The sequence below is a fragment of the Sturnus vulgaris genome, chromosome 2 (assembly GCF_052056855.1).
Source record: "Sturnus vulgaris isolate bStuVul1 chromosome 2, bStuVul1.hap1, whole genome shotgun sequence".
Classification (NCBI taxonomy): Eukaryota; Metazoa; Chordata; class Aves; order Passeriformes; family Sturnidae; genus Sturnus; species Sturnus vulgaris.
In genome coordinates this window covers 46,474,335-46,493,368 of record NC_142244.1, presented here as the reverse complement: position 1 = coordinate 46,493,368, position 19,034 = coordinate 46,474,335, and the positions used below count along the sequence as shown (strand labels likewise).

Below are 19,034 nucleotides of genomic sequence, written 5' to 3'. Positions count from 1 at the left end.
CCATCCTTAGGGAGTGCTGGAGTTAGGCAGTCAGTAGCCTGCATCTCTGTGCTGACTCCAGGTCCTTGGTGCTTTCTTTCATCCCACAAAGTCCTACTACAGTGATGGATATTTCTAGGGTCTTAAGGGCTCTGGCAGTGGTTAGTCTCACTTCTCCCCCAGGGCAGTGCAGGGATGGAAGAAATGATCTGTGGCCTCCTTCCACTCTTTATCTTGTGCAACCCTCTCCTTTATTGCTACAGGAGGCTCAGTTTGTCCTGCCACAATTTTCATGGAGCAGGAAAACTCAGTTTGCATAGATTGCACAGATCTGAAGCCACAGCAGTGAGGAATGGCAGTAATTGAACTGTAGCTGAAATGCCAGTTTCTTTACTTAGACATTGCTTTTATTTACAATGCACAGATTTTGGGTTTGCTGCTTCTATTATTACATTTCTGTAGAAGCTGTTCAGCTGCAAGGTGAGCCTCTGGCAGCCTGTGATCAGGTAATCTCGGATTGTACTGACCGCCCTTGTAGCCTGTGAGGCTGCTGGGGGCTGCTGTCAGCTGGCTCCCAGCACTGCTTCCAGGGAGCAGTCATCCCTCTGCTGGTTACACACTGAGCATCCATCCCTGCATAACTCAGGCCTAGCCTAAAACATTGCTTTCTCTGAGAAGTAAATAAGTTAAATTCTTTCAAAGACAGTGATCCACTCTAGCACCTTGGGATTGGGGTTTTGAGTTCCTCAGTTTGAGTTTAAATTAAGATTTACCTACTCATCCATAAAGAGCCTGCTACTCCCAATAGCCTCTGTGGGTGATGGGCAATTCCTCTTTTAGAATTTTAATTTCATTCACTTATTTGAAAGATAGTCTCTAGACTCTGAGAAATGAGCAACGCAAATTATTGCTATTGACAATTGTTTTTTGATATTTAACGATTTCCTAAACAGTCCAGCATGTTTGTGATAAGGTTCCATGCCCATGTAGAGAATAAACCCTCAGCCTTCTTTCTTTTTCTTCAAGGCTACTGAATAAAGGCCGCTGAAATTGCTGTGCAGCTCTGTGTAAAAAGCAAAGGTGGAGATTTGGAGGAGCTCCCGTTGTGCCGGGGTCTTCAGTGAGGGAAAAAGCACTCTTTCTGGATGTTAATTATATAAAAAGAGGGCAATGAAGCATGTACTCCCTAAGGGAGCTGCAATGCTAAAACTGAAATATCTGTGATCATGGTGCATGCACCCACCCTCGCTTTCAGACAGGCGGCTTGGGTACCAGCAGCCGTTCATCTGAGGCAGAAGGGATCTCAGCACAGGGCAGCACAGCGTGCCTGGGGGCTCAGTCAAGCCTGCATCATTTTCTGTGAGCACAGGACAGTCGCCAGATCGGTGAATCTATTCCATACTGAAGGCATAAATGAACTAAAACATTTTCCACCTCTGCGTTTTTTCCTTAGTTCCTAAGGTATGAAGCTAGTTTCTGCTTCTTACATGGGACAGGTACAATTATGAACAAGCCAAAACATCTTAAGAATTCATGTGTAAAGTATTTTAATGAGTAGATGAAGATATTTACTCTTCTTTATCAAACTTAAAATAAAAGCAATGAAAGTTTAAACATTTTAGGAGTCCAAACCAATACTTTTTATCCATCCATTTTTCAGGCCTATGAATCCAAATAAAACCTTTGTCAAGGTTTTCAACATTTTCTATCTCCTAACTTGGATTGGCCAAATCTTAATTTGCAAAGTTTATGTTTTCCTATTAAATATTTTTGATTTTTAAATTTGGCTACCAAGGAAGATTTATCTGATTTCTGTAATTTCTGGGAATTTAATTCTGTTATCAATATTCGTGCTTCCTTGGGAGGAAAAAGAATATACATGCACTGAATTATAACTCATTCTACAGCTTATTCAAGCTGTTACTGACATATCATGTTGCAAAGCATCTGAAAAGAAAGTGATGCATTTTTACAAATTATCTGTTTATCACACATTTCTATCAACTGCAAGTGTGTAGTGAGAAGATACAGTAGTGGTTTAATATATCATAAAGACAGACAATGTTTGAAAGTACATGTTGATCTACATTTTTAGAAATTACAAATAAGACAATCATGTGCACAGTACTTCAAAATGCAGTGAATTTCTCTTCTAGTTGCATTGCCAATACCAGTTCCTTACACAGCTGAATCTGGTTAAAAGCTCTATTCCCAGTGTAATAAATGTGACACCACAGGTACAACATTGACAACAGAGATTAAGGCTCTGCTCTGATGATTTGTTTATTTCTGTGCATACCTCCCCTACACTCCCCTCTTCTCCCAGCACTTTTCCCCCCACTACAACCCATTTTTTTCATACAGAATGAAAAGCTCATTGGCTCCAGAGTATTCAGGAAGAAAAATTTAAGATACAAGATTTTAATCTAAAAATAATGAAATATGCAATGATATGTAGATTCACAGCAATACCTGGCACTTATAAGGCTGTTTTAATTTTTTAAATTATTGTTATTTGGGTATGTCAGAAGAAACCAATATCCCCATCCCATTGTGCTAAGCACTCAAAAGCAGGTAGCACACAGAGGATAGAGTCCAGGACTGAAGATCATATAGACTGATTTGGTCACAGCAGTCTTTGTGAATTCGAGGAAGAACAATCATCTCTGTATTTGAGATACAGAAGGTGAGGCACAAAAACTGCAAATGCCTTGCTCAGAAACACACAGTGAATCAGTGGTAGACTTTGGGTCTGTTGACTCCCCAGTCACTGATTTATTAAATTAAATTAAATTAATTAAACAACAAAGAGATCTTCTGAGATATACAACATGAGCCTCATATCATAAGGGAATCAAATGCACATAGCCTGATTCTGCACTACCTTTTGGCATCTGTAGTCATGTTCACTTTTTAAAGAACTTAAATATATACTTAAAATACCCTCCAAACAAAGTTGATTTGGTGTCAAGACATGTAGTTAAATAGAGAATTGGGCTCACAGCAATTACTCTGTAGCATGCTGAGAGAAGAATTAACTGTTCTATTTGCTAATGAATTAAGGCTGATTCCTATTTATATTAAGGCCTCTGTATCCTTCCATGATAGTGTAACTGTGCCTCAGTGCAAGTAAGACTCAGGTTTTAGAAAAACTTAAATTTTAGTTCCCTTTGAAGTCAATTATTTTAGTTGCCCTAAATGTATAAAGTAACTGGAGCCAAACAACCTGTCTCCATACTACAAAATATTTGAAAAAGGACTGTAAAATAATATAAAAGTAACCTGAGAGAAAACCAATCATATGCTTGTTGAAGAACAAAATTAGATTCAATAGACTTGTTGCCTGATCTTGAAAAAGGAGAATGGTACATGATGACACACTTTTATATGAAGATAACTGGCTTGATGTTTGGTGGTTATGAGTATGCCAGATAATTTGTAGATGCTTATTAACTCTGGAGATCAAGTCATCTTTTATACTACTACAATAAAATAGAAATAGATTTATTTGGTATTTGCGTGCTAGACCTAGTTTGCATAAAGCTAGTGTGTGTTATATTCAGAAGAGTAGGAAGATGACTCCAAGCTCAATAAAATGCTACATGTTCACAGATTTCTCCTACTGTTGTTATTAAAAGCTATTATGGGTTTCTTTCTTAGGAGTTCTCTAACTTTGCTCTCTGTAGATGACCATTAGTTTAGAAATTCTTTCTTCTCCAGATGCTCTATTTGCAACAGTTTTAGTTTAAAACCTTCTGTTTTTAAACAACAGTTTAACATTTGGTGGCTAAGAATAAAACTGTCATTTCTCTATTCAAATTTAAGGCCTGGGTTCCCATGGGTTGCAGCACTTTTTAACTTTTTTTACTTCTAGTTAGAAGTACGTTTATTTTTTAAAGCTAATATGGAATTTGTTTGTGTAAATTAACAATGTAGGCATCAGTGTGATGATGACAATTACCCAGCTGAGGATCTAGCCACTGAAATGTAACTCCAGTGGTTGGGAAAGCTGTTTTGCATACAAGTCAACAGCTGGATCATATATGATGTTATGTTTAGTCTCACTGCAATTCAGAAAATATTTAATAATAAGTTCCATTGTTTCTATTCCCCATTTTTGTATACAAATAAATAATCTTTTCTAAAACATTCTTTTTCTTTAGTAAGGCTTGTATCCATTGTCATATCAAAAGTGTTCACTATTGGAGCAATCTTTCAGTTTGCTTTCCTTAGGGTTATTTTTATTATCAAATTCTACAGCATTCTAAACTTTAATGGTCATTAGCAACCCTGCAGTCGAGTAAAGAATCACATTTAAAAAGTATAAGGTATAATATTTTCTTGTCCAAAGCTAAGGCAGGATGAACAAAAGTAATGAGCTCATCTGATCCTCATCTAACAAGACCTGATTTTAAACAGTATTCAAAATACAAAGCGAGGATGTTGTCATGATGATTATTGCACTTTCTCAGTGTCTTGCTATAGAATTAGTGTTCCCTTTAGCAATATACAATTTCTTTTCTTGAAGACCATGTGAAGTTATTGTACTCTGCAAAGAAAAAAAAGCACTTAAAGTGTTATGGATTATAACCTAGACAGAAGGATACAAAACCAAATTACTGTTCTATGATTCAGCTATGCCATGATCTAATATTGTTTCAAATTTTTTTTGTTGTCATTTAGATTGGCATCATCTTCTAAACACCCCATGGGCTCTTTGGCATGCTACAAACTCAGCAGATGCACTGTCTCCTGGGCTTTACAGCTTCTTCTGATGAATGTACAACGTTTGGAACAAAGCCGCTCTTGACACCTTCCCATCCATCTTGTATTGAGATTTCTCCATTTTTTACAAGTTCGTAGATGTCTCGTGTAAGAATTGTAAAGGACTCCTCAACATTTGTGGCATCTTTTGCTGAAGTTTCTATATATTTCATACCACAGTCAGATGACAGTTTTTCAGCTTCTTCTCTCGTAACCTCGCGCTGTGACACTAAGTCACATTTGTGTCCTACTAAGAGGAACACAATCTGAAAGGGCTGCACGTGCATTTTTGCTTCTTCCAGCCAGTCCTTCACATGTTCAAAAGATCGTCGATTTGTGATGTCAAATACTAGTAGGCCACCCACAGAATTGCGATAATAAGAGCGTGTTATTGATCTATGAAGGGGAAAAAAAGCAAAAGGAAAATTAAAATGCATTTTCACTTTATTCATAAAGCAATTACTTTTCCAAGATGCAATGTATTTTTATCTTTTGTAAGTTTTATTAAATAACTTCCCTTTTTTAAAGCTGATTGAAATGTATTAATTTGTCTACTAGACTACTTTTTTTCCTACATTCAAAATTCACTTTCTAAACATTTCTGAATCCAACACCTCCAGGGCAAATATTGAATGCTGAATTATTCTAAAGTGGTCTTTATTAGCAAACTCTGGGACATGTTCACAGAAGAAAAGATATACACTTCTGGTGTAAAGTCTGAGTCCTTCAGCTTCATATAAGCATGCACTTCACTTTGTTCTAATTAATTATTTCAGACTGAAATATTACACATACGTCAAGAAACCTGGAGCCCAAACTTGCCAATGTTCAAGCATCTCCTTTTGCATTCCTGCAGAAACATTATTTAAAAGAATGTTTATATAGACAATCATAACTCTTTGTGCTTGCAGAAGTCAACAGGTAGCAAGCAGAGAAAGGAAACTCCCTGAACAAAGCTGTCCAAAAGTTTTGAGTGAGCTGGGCAAACACACACTTACTACAGGCAAGGGACTCATCTTCCTCCAACATCTCTCTCACACAGAGATTCAAAAGCTCTTTACATTTTATAAATTTACAATTTTTTGGCATGAGGGCTTGGAAGAATTATTTTCTATTTTTGAGCCCTCTAAGCTCCAGAACATTCACTGGAAGGAATTTTGGAAGTAGGAAGCTCTTCTTCTGGTTGAAAAAAAACTAATGTGCTCTAGAATAAGGAAAAAAAGTTACAATGTAGAGAGAGAGAGAGTGAAAGATAAAGGAACTAAACAATTATTTTAAGTCTTTAATCATGAGCAATAGGAGAGCATGGAGAAGGTGAGAAGAGACATTTTGAAGGAAGTGGCAGCCTACCAAGGAATATATAGCACTAGTTGCTGGCATAAATATATAACTAGGAAGCAGGATGAACTGTATACAATAGCACAACTTTCTATAACAGTAGCTCCCTCCAATTTTCAGTTCATCACACTTCATAGAGTTTTTGATAACAATTTGAACACAGAGGTATGATTAGCAGCAATAGTCCTATTACAGATAGCTAAGTGCACAGATAAAGAAGACTTAGATTTCTTGGCATGTCTAAATTCATTTAGCCACAGCAAACAGCATTTGAAATGGTTTTATTTAGATAAGAGGGAGGGACTGTTTCTCCTAATGCTTAGAAAGATCTTTTCTACATTGCCAGCAATGCAGTCCATGCAGTGTCTCTCTGAATGTGAAGACAACAGGATCTTAACCTCAGATTAATTCAAAAGACCTGGATATGAAAAATGGCACACTGTTTCACAAAATTTTTTGAGACCATAAGTGAAGGGTGTCACATTTTGTGAAGTATTAAATACAGGTGCCATAAGGATCTGTTTCTGGTTTTTCTTAACCATTTTTTTCCTCTAAAGTGTCTGCAAACACAAATGAAAGCAGAAAAATAATTCAGGTAGTTCTAGTAAGAGCAAATGTGGATGACAAAAATACGATTTGATATGGAGAAGTGAAAGCTAATACAACCTACTTTTAGTTAAAAAAAAACAAAACAAAAAACCTGAATAACCCTGCCCCCACCCCAAACCTTGAAAACAAAGAAATGCATTAGCCAGGAAAGAAAGTAGGTTAGAATTGAAAATGCAATGCATCATCTGCCAAGTATTTCTATATATAAAAAAAATGTTATATAGTGTATCTATGAACTGGAGTACTGAAACACAGCGCTCTGTATGTTTTTGCATGCTTATACACAGCAGCCAGTACCCTCATCTCTTGCAAGTCCCTGCTTCAGAGATGTGCTAATTTACAGTAGCTGATGATCTAAGCCATTATATTGAATTATGTACATGTATTGCTTTTAATGAAGATGGCTAAAAAGTATCCTGTAACTTTATGCTGTACATCACAAAAGCTGGGGGAATATATTGGAGAATATAAAAAAAAAAGCAATACAAATTTTTTAAGGAAACATTGATACATACAATATCATGTTATATGGTTTTCTAAAATCTGGGAAAAGGGTAATTGTTGCCTTGTATTTCAGCCTTCTAATTGTTGACAGATTCTGTTATACTTTCTCACACTCTTTTTTGTAAATAATGATTGTTTTACATTCCTCTTTAGAAGAAGAAAGAATTGATAAACTGTTGATAGAACCAATGAGGTCAGAAGGAATTATCCTCACTGTCCAATCCATGGTCATTGCTAGAATTCTATAAATAGACATGGAATGTAAATAAAAAGTTCTTTTCCTGCTTAATTCTTCGAAGTCACTGAGTGTGAGTGTCTTTCCTTTTGTGCCATTAAGCCACAGATAATAGAACCACAGAATCTTTTAGGCTGAGGAAAGATTTTTAAGACCATTGACAATGATTGTTAACTCAGCACTGCACAGTCCACCAGTCTACCACTTCTTTGAGTTGACACAACACATCTTTTGAATAACTCCAGGGATGGTGATGCCACCATTTCCCCATGCAGCCTGTCCCAGTGCTTTTACATTTCATGAGTCAGCAGCCAGGAGGGCCTGGGGGCATCAGGCACAGCATGGCCAGCTGGGCAAGGGAGGGGATTGTCCTGCTCTGCTCTGAGCTGGGGCAGCCTCACCTCCAGTGCTGGGGACAGTGCTGGGTGACACAGCATAAGAAAAACATTAAATTATTAGAGAGTGTCCAAAGGAGGGCAAGAAAGGTGAAAGGCCTTGAGGGGAAATCGTATGAAGAGTGGCTGAGGTCACCTGGTCTGTTAAGCCTGGAGGACAGAAAGCTGAGGGAAGACCCCACTGCAGTCTGCAACTTCCTCATGAGGGGAAGAGGAGGGGCAGGCATTGATCTCTTCTCTGTGGTGACAGTGACAGGATCTGAGGGAATGGCCTGAGCTGTGTCAGAGGAGGTTTAGGTTGGATATCAGGGAAAGGTTCTTCACCCAGAGGGTGTTTGGGCAGTGGAACAGCTCCCCAGGGCAGTGATCACAGCACCAGCCTGGCAGAGTTCAAGAAGCATATTTGGACAATGCTCTTAGGCACATGATGTGATTCTTGGGGCCATCCTGTGCAGAGCCAGGATTTGGACTTTGGATGATACGTGTGAGTCCCTTCCAACTCAGGATATTCTATGATTCTTTGTATAATCACATCAGACTATGGTTTTAGGGAGGCTTTAAGGCAGTCACGGTGTTTCTTTTTCATTATGATCTTACTGATCTTTACCAGATGGACCAAACTTTCACTAAAAGCTTTATCTAATTTTGAAGAGTTATTTTTATACTATGACTAAAGACTACATTGTAATGGTATTAATTTTGACAATCCATATTGCTTACTGAAAAAGAATAGGATAGTGTTTTATTTTCAAGATAAAAAGTGGGTTAATGGAAGCATCCCCACAATATTTTGCCCCACTGAAATGAACTCTCAGTCTTAGCACCACTACCAAGCACTTTATGGCATTGGAGATTTCATTATTTAAAAATATTATTGGATTTAAATACAGGAAAATTAAACAAACAAAACCCACAGCAAAGTAGATGATGTAAAACACAGACAAAGTAGCAGATTACTTTAAATGACTGATTTGAAGATAGAAAGAAACTGATAATGCGCCCTTCATTTACATTAATCTGCATTATAGACCTGAGTCTATAGTAAGCAAGTCTGTAGGTTCTTGTTCTAGTAAGATATTAAAGGTGTTACTGACTTTGTTGTTACTGTACATCTGGCACCTCAGATAATGGGAGATTCTGCTTAGTGATGCCTGACTGATGTCAAAATAAATATATTCAATAGCTGCTATTTCAGGGCACTTTAAAGACGACTTCTACGTCAAAGCATGAAATCCAGTTCAAATACGGAATCGTCAATGAGCTAGAGACATACAAGAATTTTTCCCAAACAATTCCTCCAAGGAAGTACATGACATCTTTCAAGAGAGTGTGATGGCAGGTGTGTCACACCTTCCTTTTCCCCTAGGAATGTCCCTAATGCCTGGGACAAAAAGAAGGGGGTTATTATGTAGCCAGTAGTTTGCCCTGCATGCAGGGAACTCCCCAGGGAGCTTTAAAGACAGGTTTTACCTCCTCTAAAATCCCAGTGCAAGTGAGCCAGGTCAGAACTGGAAATCAGAACAGCAAACTGCCTGGTGTTCCCCAGTATTAGATAACTTCTTGGATGAATTAGCTCTTCCCTAAGATTGTCTTGCTTGTGATCTGTAGTGTTCTCCTGTAGTGTTCTCCATTGGCAGAGAACAGAATGCAACATTGTAACCTGTGGTGTAAGGTAGTAAAATATTTATAATTTATTTGACTAAATGTAAAACAGACTATACAGTAAACACCATGATATTTAGTACACCAACTGACAAGAAACTCCTAGCAGAAAAACAAATGCAAATATTTAAAACTGCTTTCTTCAGGCTGTATCTTCTGAGTATTAGAAAAAACACAGAGGTAAATTTAAGAGCAGCTGACTGCATGACTCATCAGTATATATTCCCTGAGCATTCCAGGGTTAAAGGATTGCCATAATTTGATTTTAAATATATGCAAGGTTCTGTGCATTTGCATTTCTTTCAGTTGAGTGTCTTGTCATTGGCAATCCTGGCTATTTGTCAGCAAATTCAAAATGAAGAGATTATACACTCTTAGTCACTTATTTACAAGTATTCTACATTCTGTCTGGAATGCACAAAGAGGGTGAAAAATGCTCAGAACTTTCCATTAACACTGTTAATTTCTTTGCTAATCCTTCAGAAGCCTACCTGCAAAAATGCATCTGAAGTTGTGATGCATGCAAGCCCAGGAAAGATGTTTGTTATTTCACTCTAATGCTTATTATAAAGAAAAAAAGTTGCTGTCCCCTAGTAAAACAGTGCAATCCCACCTCTGGGATTGTGTGGGAATCTGCACAACTGTTGCAACAGAAGACAGGGAGTACATTCTGGCCAATGAAGGAGCCCATTTCAATCCTCCTGCCAGCATTCCAGTAACAACAGGCGTGTGGCTCAGGTACATGGAGAGGGGCTATGCGTTTGCCTGTGCCATGAACTCATATCTATTGAACCCAAGTCCAAACTAAAATCCTGCACAACTTGCCTGAAGTGACAAGCACAACAGAGACACAAGAGTGAGTGAGTGACAGTATCAACTTATAAACTGGGAAATGACTGAGACTTTTCTGGAGGAGGAAAAGAGGGTAGTTTTGCTACTGTTTTTAACAGAGGGGAGAGAGTATTTAATACTCAGCGCAGCATTTGAGCTAGTTTAGCTACATTATAAATGGTAGCAGTATTAGTGCAGACTCCTGGCAACAATAAGTGCACAGCAGGTGCAGAAGGCAGATAAAACACTAATAAGGGACTGTAGCTGGCTGCCCAGTGGCTTCCACACTGCCACAGCTGCACCGTTGCTGTGCTGAAAGGAGGAAGAGCTAGGAGGTGGCCTGGTCTCCAGATTGCATGGGAGAGTTAATTGGCAGAGCAAAATACTGCAGCGGAGGGTGAGTTTGGAGGTGATGACAAAGTAAGAAATGCAGAGTTAGGCAGAGGCCTCTTGCAGCACTGAAAGAAAAAAACGTGGAGGAAGGATTGCTATGCTAGGTCCGGGACTTCAGGGGAAAGATGAGGGAGGGGAGAAGAAACAGGATAAGGCCACTTGTTACCCTATAGTGAGATCTGGGAGGAGAAGGGTAGCTGTTCCCTGGTGTGTCTGAAGGGAAAGATTGGGGAAGGAAACTTCTGGGAAGTAACTTGTGGGCAGTGGGGCAAGAAGGATGGTGGGCCACAGGACTAGGACCACTGGCAGACAATGGAGTGGAGGACTGTTTGTGGCACAGCACCAAACGGGTGCAGGGAAATGTGCTGGGGGAGCAAGACAAAGTTCTTGGGGCCGGAGATGTGTCGGATGAGGAGGGTACAGGGCCGGGAGGGCAGCAAGGTGTGCCCGGAGGTGGGCAGGTTTGGGGAGCGGGGGCGGGAGGGGGTGTGGGTAACATCCCAGATCCTGTACCTGAACCGCTCCTGCCCCGCCGTGTCCCAAAGCTGCAGCTTGACCCTCTTGCCGGGCTCGATCTCCACCAGCCGGGAGAAGAAGTCCACCCCCACGGTGGGGTCGGAGTGCAGCGGCCCCGGGAAGCGGCCCTCGGTGAAGCGGTGCAAGAGGCAGGACTTGCCCACGGTGGAGTCGCCCAGCACGATCAGTCGGAACTGGTAGATCCAGATGGCCGCGTCCATGGCGGCCCCGGCCTGGCCCGGCTCCGCCTTGGGGCTTTTCCTGGGGCTCCTGCGCGGCCGGTGCCTGCACCGCGCCCCGATCGCCCCCACGCCCGGCATCGGCGCGGCGGGCGGGCGGCGGCGGGCGCTGCGCGGGGCCCGGGGCGCCGCTCCCGCGGGGGCAGGACGGAGCCCCGATCTCCCGCCGCTCCGGGCGGGGACCGGCAGTCGGGTACCCCCGCCCCGCTCCCGGGGCTCGGCGCCGTGGTCCCCGCCGGCTGCCCGGGCGGGGCGGGGCGGGGCGGGGCGGGCGCTGTCCCTTCAGCACCGCGCTGCTGCCCCGCTCCGGCCGCGGCTCCGCGCCCCTGGTGCTCCGGCTGCTCCGGCTGCTCCGACTGCTCCTGCAGCCCCGGCCCTGCCGCCGCCGCCGGTGAGAGCTGGGGCCTCCTCCGCCGCCCGCTGGGCGGTGGCGCGGCTGAGCCGCCCGCCGGGGCCGCCCTCCCACCGCGCCGTCATGTGCGCGGCCAGACACAGGGCCCTCCTCCGCCGCACCGAGCGCCCAGGGAACGCTGCCTTGGGGCCGCAGCCCGTGCCCAGCGTCCAACTCCCCCCGCGGGCAACAAGTGCAGGGTTGGGCCGGGAGAAGGGGGCTGCTGGGGCAGGGCGCCAGGCCGGCATGGAAAATTGTGGGAGAGGCTGTTAAAGCATCGCTTTTGCAAAGAAATTGGGAGCAGAAAGGAAACACTGGGGGAATGTGGTGGAACCAGGTGAAAAAGGGGCACGGGCCTGGAAAGGAAGGTGTCCGGTGGGGTGGGAGCTGGGCAGGCCAACAGATAGAGAGGAACAAGTGCCAGATTGCAATGATGTGCTGGGAAAGTGGCAAAAGGGAAAAGGAGAGTTAGCAGTCTAGATATCCCCAGAGAGAATCATAAAAACTGCAGAGAGAAAGGACATAATACTGGAAATGACAGGGACATGCACTCTTCATTTCCCAGTGGAACAAATTGTATGTATTTGGCCTTGATGAAAGTGTCCTTTCCCAAAGTAATAGAAGAATTGTGTCAGAAGAGATTCTTGTGTCAGAGATTTTTCTTTGCCCTGCTGGGATCTTCAGCTGACTATCATGTAATGATAAATCTGCTGAGCAATAGATTCCTCAGACTTTTAAGTCTCAGAACCACATGGGATAACAAACACTAACAGTCCTCAGATGGCTGGTAAGGGCATTAGAGCCAAATAAAAGGAAATTGGTGGACTTCTGGTAAACAGAATTGCATTAGCTTCTTCTGTAGTTTGAGCTGGGGTGAGGGAGCCATGGGCAGTGAGCCTGAAAACCCAGCTGAGTAGGCTGGGACAGCTGGGAAGTAGGTTGTTTCTGGCAGAAGGTCAGCAGCAAGTGGATACTGGTATGAATAGGCACTTTGACAGTGAAAAGGACAAGGAGAGAAGATGGGTGAAATTTTTTTTCACACAGGCTGTTTTCCTCTGTCCATGTTGGGCACAAATGCAGCTGAACCCCTAAGTACCTGAGGCTGGTTAGAGGCGTATCTGAGACCACATTTCTTCTGTAAGTCTCTGGGGCATTTTGCTGTGACGAGTATACTCTTTGCCTGAGTCTGATATTGTTACTGTAATGTGTTATTTGGTCACCACTGTGAGACAGGTAAATTTCCCTCATAGGCTTCGGTAGATCTTGCAGCTCCACAGAGAGGATGAGTGAGACTAAGGGCAGGGTGAAGTCAAAAGAGGAATTGCATGCGCTGCTCGGGAGATGATGCCTTCCAGCCCCAAAATGAGTTTGTCTGGGATATGAATGAGTGGCTGGCCCTGGGGAACAGATCTAGATGACCCCAGAACCTTCCAGCAAAGATGTGGCCTGGCATTCCAGAAGCTGTAAAAGGCACAGCCAGGAGCTGCCAGAGGGATTTATCTTTCTGTGTATGCTGAGTTGAAGCTGCAAGATGCTACCTGCTCCAAGAACCTCTTCTCTCCAGGGACCTTTCAGTCTGTCCAGTCAGTCCCTGGGACATAATGATTCTGTGTCTGCATGTATCTCTGAGTGTGTTCCCTTCTGACTTCTGTACATTTCTCCCTTGTACTTTCACCAGCTCTTCTTAAAACAAAATGAACACAGCTTGTACTTGACTAGTTGCTCCTTTAAGTAACAATTAAAATAAAACTGTGTTAATAATAATAATAATAATGATAAATGAACCCTCATAAGGCTGAAATCAGTAAATTTCTCGCGGTTCTTCATGGGACATGATTACAGGTGATTCCTGGGAATGTTTCCTAAGTGTTCTGAAAAAAGTAGCACTTATATACAAGAAGTATTTGCATGTGAAACAGACGTTCAAAGGTACATGATATCAGCAGCTGTGATACTTGCCAAATGTGAAAACTGAAAAATTTCAAGTGGACTTTGTTCACTGTATAATACCTACATCAGATGCACAGCAGTTTGCTGTCCTTTGCACATCTGGGCTGGAAGAACCCCACACTAATGAGTTACACAGCTCATTTCATTCCTAACAGCTGAGCAAAGTCAATTTGCCTAGGGCATTTACAGTTGAGTTAAATATGTCTCCAAATATTATCAGGCTTCCACAGTCTGGTCTGTCTAGTTAAGCTTGTCATTGTAGAAAGGCTGTGGTATATACATATCTAAAGCAAAAATTTCTATCTTCATTTGTGATCTTTTGAGTGTCATATGATAAATGCTGCCTAAAGAACCTGAATTTGTATTGTCTGTTTTGAAGAGAACACGGTGGGTGAATTTTATGTCCAAGTCATTCAGTTTTTTTTCATTTACCAGTGAGTACAGAGGCCCTGACAGCATGCACTTCTCACAAAGATCTCAGACCAGCAGTCAGAAGAAGCAAGCAGAAACTGGTGTTTTGAGAAGCTGGGATGGTTAGATCAGAGTGGTTGAAACAGCAACACGACCCTGACTTTCCCTCAGACAGTTTCTGCCACTTGTACATTGGCAGGTTCAATCTGCTCTTCCCAGGGAGGGTGAATCAAACCTAAATTCTGTGATAAAAATAAGAGCCAAACAACCCCAAACTTCCAAATTTTCTCCTTTATCACCATTATGACTGCACTAAGCTGGAAATCCAAGATGTTTCAATCTAAAAAATTCCTCATTTCTTGTTAGATTTTTGACCTGGCATGGATTTTTCTCCAGCCTTGGTAACTGGGTAGGTGACTGCATAGATCACAGCACTCCCGAAGAACGTGCTCATGTGCTTACATAGAAGTTTAGAGAAACACAGATGAAAGCAATTGATTTTTAACCCCAGACAGCCTGTGACTGAGAAATTATGCCTTCTGCTGCCACCCAAGGACCTAAGAGAACTGAGGGACCAGTCTGGAAGCAAGATGCCATCCATGCCTGTTTTAATTGTCTAGGCTATTAATCTGGAGGCTGATGCAGCTGTTCACTTTTTCACAGAGCAAGTTTCAATAGACACAAACTATGGATTTTTTTTGCTGGAAGCTCTTTTCTTTTGATAGAGTAGTCTGGAGGTGGGATACTCCCTACTAATGAGCAGTGACTTTCATTCCTCTAAGATATCATCAAGCCAGTTAGGTCTCACATGATGGTTGGAAAGACATGTCTTAAATTACAACCTCTTAAAAGATGTCCTTGTTTGATGAGGGTGTTCCTTATGTTGTTGAGATAAATATGTGCATAGAAAAACATTGTACAAGCCTCAGGAAAACAGCAACTTTCACAACTGAGTGATCAGAATACATGAATGGACTTATAGAAAAATATATAAATACCTAAATAAATAAATATCTACATACAGATCCACTTTGTGAGGCATTAAAATGGCTCTGTGGAGATGATGTAAATGAAACTACTCCACACCTGAATGAACTCACAGAGGCAGTTTCAATGAAGAAGAAGAACACCCATCTGGGACAAGAAAAACTTCTCCTAACTGTCAGACCTGATCTTCCAGAAGTACCTACAACATAATTTTGAAGACAAGCCTGGGGAAAAAAAATTCCTAACTTAAGAGAGTATTAAAAATCAAGGACTGGATATTTACTCAACAAATGCTTTATAACCATTAGATATTTTTATGTTTTTCCTCACATCTCATCGACTCTTATGCCCTCTGTGTTACACACAGTTAGCAGTGTGTACCTGAACTGTAGGGCCATCACTGTCTCACCCCTTTTGGCCAGCCATCTCCTCCCTCAAAATGTTAGGAATATTATGTTATACTCTGAGCAATGACTCACATCTTGATCTTTGCTGTGCCTAGATAAGATGTACTACAGAAGTGTATTTCCCTCCCAAACATCTGTGTATTCCAGGAGCAATAGAAGGTATCTAGCTCTGAAAATCTTGCCATTTTAGACATCTAAGATGGCATCTTAGACAGCCACAGTTACACAAGCACATCTAACTCAGTAAAGTGTCAGGAAAATACAGGAACATGTAACCCGCTCCACTAAAATACTAAAGTGAATTCATGCTCATGGACATTTCAGAGATAATGGCTGAACTACCTGAGAACCTGTCTTTAGGCAAGATTAGATTGCCTTTAGGTGAGATTAAGAACCAAACCCTAAATGGAAATTTATTCTATGACACTAAACAAATGAATTATTTGTTCTCATGTCTCACTCTTCCATTTGCCACTTGGAATGGTTCCTTCTAAGATTCTATGCATCTTTTGCTCTGATAAAGTCTGTCTCCTACATTTCCTTTCTGTATGGGAAATTCTGGTGTGTGAAACAATATAGATTTCCACTAACAAAGAATGCTCTTTGTCTGAGATTTGTATCATGGACCCCTTGGGCACACTGATCAAGGAGATACTTTCTTCTGTTAGCACTGCATTTCTGAAGGGATCCTACAGGTCATGGCCCACTATCACGGTCATCTGTTTTTCACAGAGTCCCACTTTTGGTCAGATGCAATTTCTGATAATTTCTTAAAAGGTGTATTATTTTTAATTGCCTTCATGAATGTAATTGCTGAGATAAATCGGGACAGGCAAACAAGTCCCCCTGCACTGCTGGCAAATATTAAACAAAGAACTTCCCTGTATGGTAAGTTCTGCTGAGTTTAGCCTATCTGGAAGAATAGCCCAGACAAATAAGCTGTGATACATCTGCCAAGTTTGAACTGATGAATCCAGTATGACCTGGTAGCACAGGTAATGCTACCTCTCTTGTACATTACTTGGATGGAGGGCTGGAGGGTTATAGAAACTCTGGTGGGAATGATTAATTTGCCTCTGAGATGGAGGAAATCAAAGATGCTTGGCCTCAGGCTCAGGTATGATTAGCAGAGCCATTGCTACCTTTGCTTGATTTAATATGAAAGGTATTAAATTGTTAAAGTAATAGTCCTTTGGGAGCAACACCACATGTGATCATCTAATACCATGTAGGAGCTGAAGCACAAGAACTGCGATGCATGGAAGCTAAACTGTCATCCACAGACCCAGCACATCGACCAGTACAAATGAGTGACCTGTTCCTCCGGAATTACCAGTGTAGGACTGGTAGGGCTGAAGCTCTGACCTGTGTGGGATGTGTTTGCAGATCAGGAACCATGATTACCCACTTACCCATCCACTCAGGCAAGATGTGTATCATGCCTCATCTCCTCGTGACCATGGGATGCATGGTGCAGATCAGAGACACCTTTTATTCAAAAAACACTGACAGCTGCCCTGCATTCCTACTTCTGGTATAAAGGCTTGTCTTAGGTTTTGCAACTGGAAGTAGGCCCCGTAGTCTTTCTCCCAGAACAACATCCCCTATGCTTCCAGTTGAAGCCCCATCTTGTTCACTCTGGAGGAAGACTGAATGCCTTTAGGACAGGAAACCTTCCCCCTGTCCCTGGGATTTTAAAGCCTTTTAAAAATGAATAAAATGTCTTATAAACTTAACAGACTGTGCTCAAAAAGCATGCATCACATGAGGATATTCAGAACAAAGAAGATGTTTGTAGAAGGGAATTAGCAGAAATTAGTGGACAAAATTTTCACAGTTAAGGCAATCATCGGAAGGAGTTAGACTACTGTCTATTCAGGGATTTTTAACCCCAAAGAACTTCAAGAAGTGAACCTAAATGAGTACAGCATTTATGGACTAGGTAAAGATTAGGTTATGTGACTGAAGCCTCATTCCTATGAACACAAAGGAGTAGAGAGAGACACAATACAGGTGGGGAACCCCAGTAACTGCACCAGAGCTGAATGAGCTCCTGACAGGATTGTTCCAAGGGCTGGAACAATGGAGCCACCAGCCCTGTGGGTTGGGCGTCGCACCCCCAGCTGGGTCAAATGAAGACACTCCCCATCAATGCCTTTACAGACTCAGAGAGAACTACTGCCTACAGGACCACAGGACTCACCAAGGGAACTTGAAAAGAACATTTTGGGTTTGTACAAGACTTACTATGGGATGTTTAGGGGAAGGATCAAAGACAGGAGGGGGAAAGATCAAACTGGACCTGGGAAGAATGAGAATGAAAAAATAGAGAAAAAAGAAGACAAAAGGAGCTGGACCTATGTAAATAGCTTACTGGTCAGTATGCTTGTGCTGAAGGACAGCAGTGGCTGGGGCCTTCACCTGGGCTCCATTCCTGGTGGGGATGGCTTTGGTGTGCTCAAGGACACAGATAGGCAATCTATGCTAATGATCGTCCGGAAACGGAAAAGCATCCAGAAGTAACTGAAGCAAGAACTGGAAAACAACAACAAATCAGAAAACAAGTGGTAATCATCAGTGAGGTACTGTCTAACCAATGCTATATATAAGGACATGGAAGGGTACTGGGGTAACTGGAGGGGACTGAAGAACGACTCTAGGACTCTGTTCCAGGATGCAGGACTATTTCTGTAGCCTCTGAGTTCAGGGAGCTGAAATGAATGAGGGAAATCCAAGATCCACCCATGTTCCTGTGCTAGAAGCCAGAGCATGGCAGGAACAGCCACACTGACCCTCTCATGCTCCCTTCAGGATTGCACCATGTCTCCTGTAGAATGAGGATCCTGTGAATGAAACCACAATGCCAGCCTGCCCAACTGCTCCACTTCACTGCACCATCTCTCCCATGGCACAGGGAAGTAATATAATTTGTAAAATGTCATATATTTGTCTACTAAACATACTCAGTAGGCTGGGAGGGGGCTATAGGGATGAGCTTCTGTTGGAAGGTCATAGCCACACTGGACACAGCCAGTCTTCTCCTGAGCCACTGCAGGCCACAGCTGAGCACATCAGCCAAGCTTCTTGATGGCTCTGAGCCACTAGATGGGTTTGTAGCACCTCGAACATCTGTTTCAGAAAGAACAGAAAGCACCAGCAGGGAAGGAAAAAATGACCAGGAGTATAGCAAAAACCATGTCTGAGCAGGGCCCACCAGGCATGGCTCTAAAGGGACTGCTGCTGATGGAGGAACCACTGCACACTGATCCCAGTGTGCATTGCCTCACTGAAGGGACTGAGTGCAATGCATGGTGTGAAGGAATGGGAGAACAGAAGGAGAGAGGACAGGAGTGCAGAGGGAAGAAGGGTGTTTTTCATCAGGGTTTGTTTGCAGCCCAGTTAAGAACTAGCTCCTAACCATCC

General features: G+C 42.3%; 1 protein-coding gene across 1 annotated transcript; it reads right to left on the bottom strand.

The window, feature by feature from the left end:
* Window positions 1-1,509: 1,509 nt before the first annotated feature.
* On the bottom strand, window positions 1,510-11,546 carry RAB39A (RAB39A, member RAS oncogene family). Its single transcript, XM_014877642.2, has 2 exons — window positions 11,224-11,546; window positions 1,510-5,139 (listed from the first exon to the last, which is right to left on the bottom strand). The coding sequence occupies exons 1-2, from the start codon at window positions 11,544-11,546 to the stop codon at window positions 4,713-4,715; spliced, it is 750 nt and encodes a 249-aa protein (XP_014733128.2). The 3' UTR covers window positions 1,510-4,712.
* Between the last annotated feature and the right edge of the window lie 7,488 nt (window positions 11,547-19,034).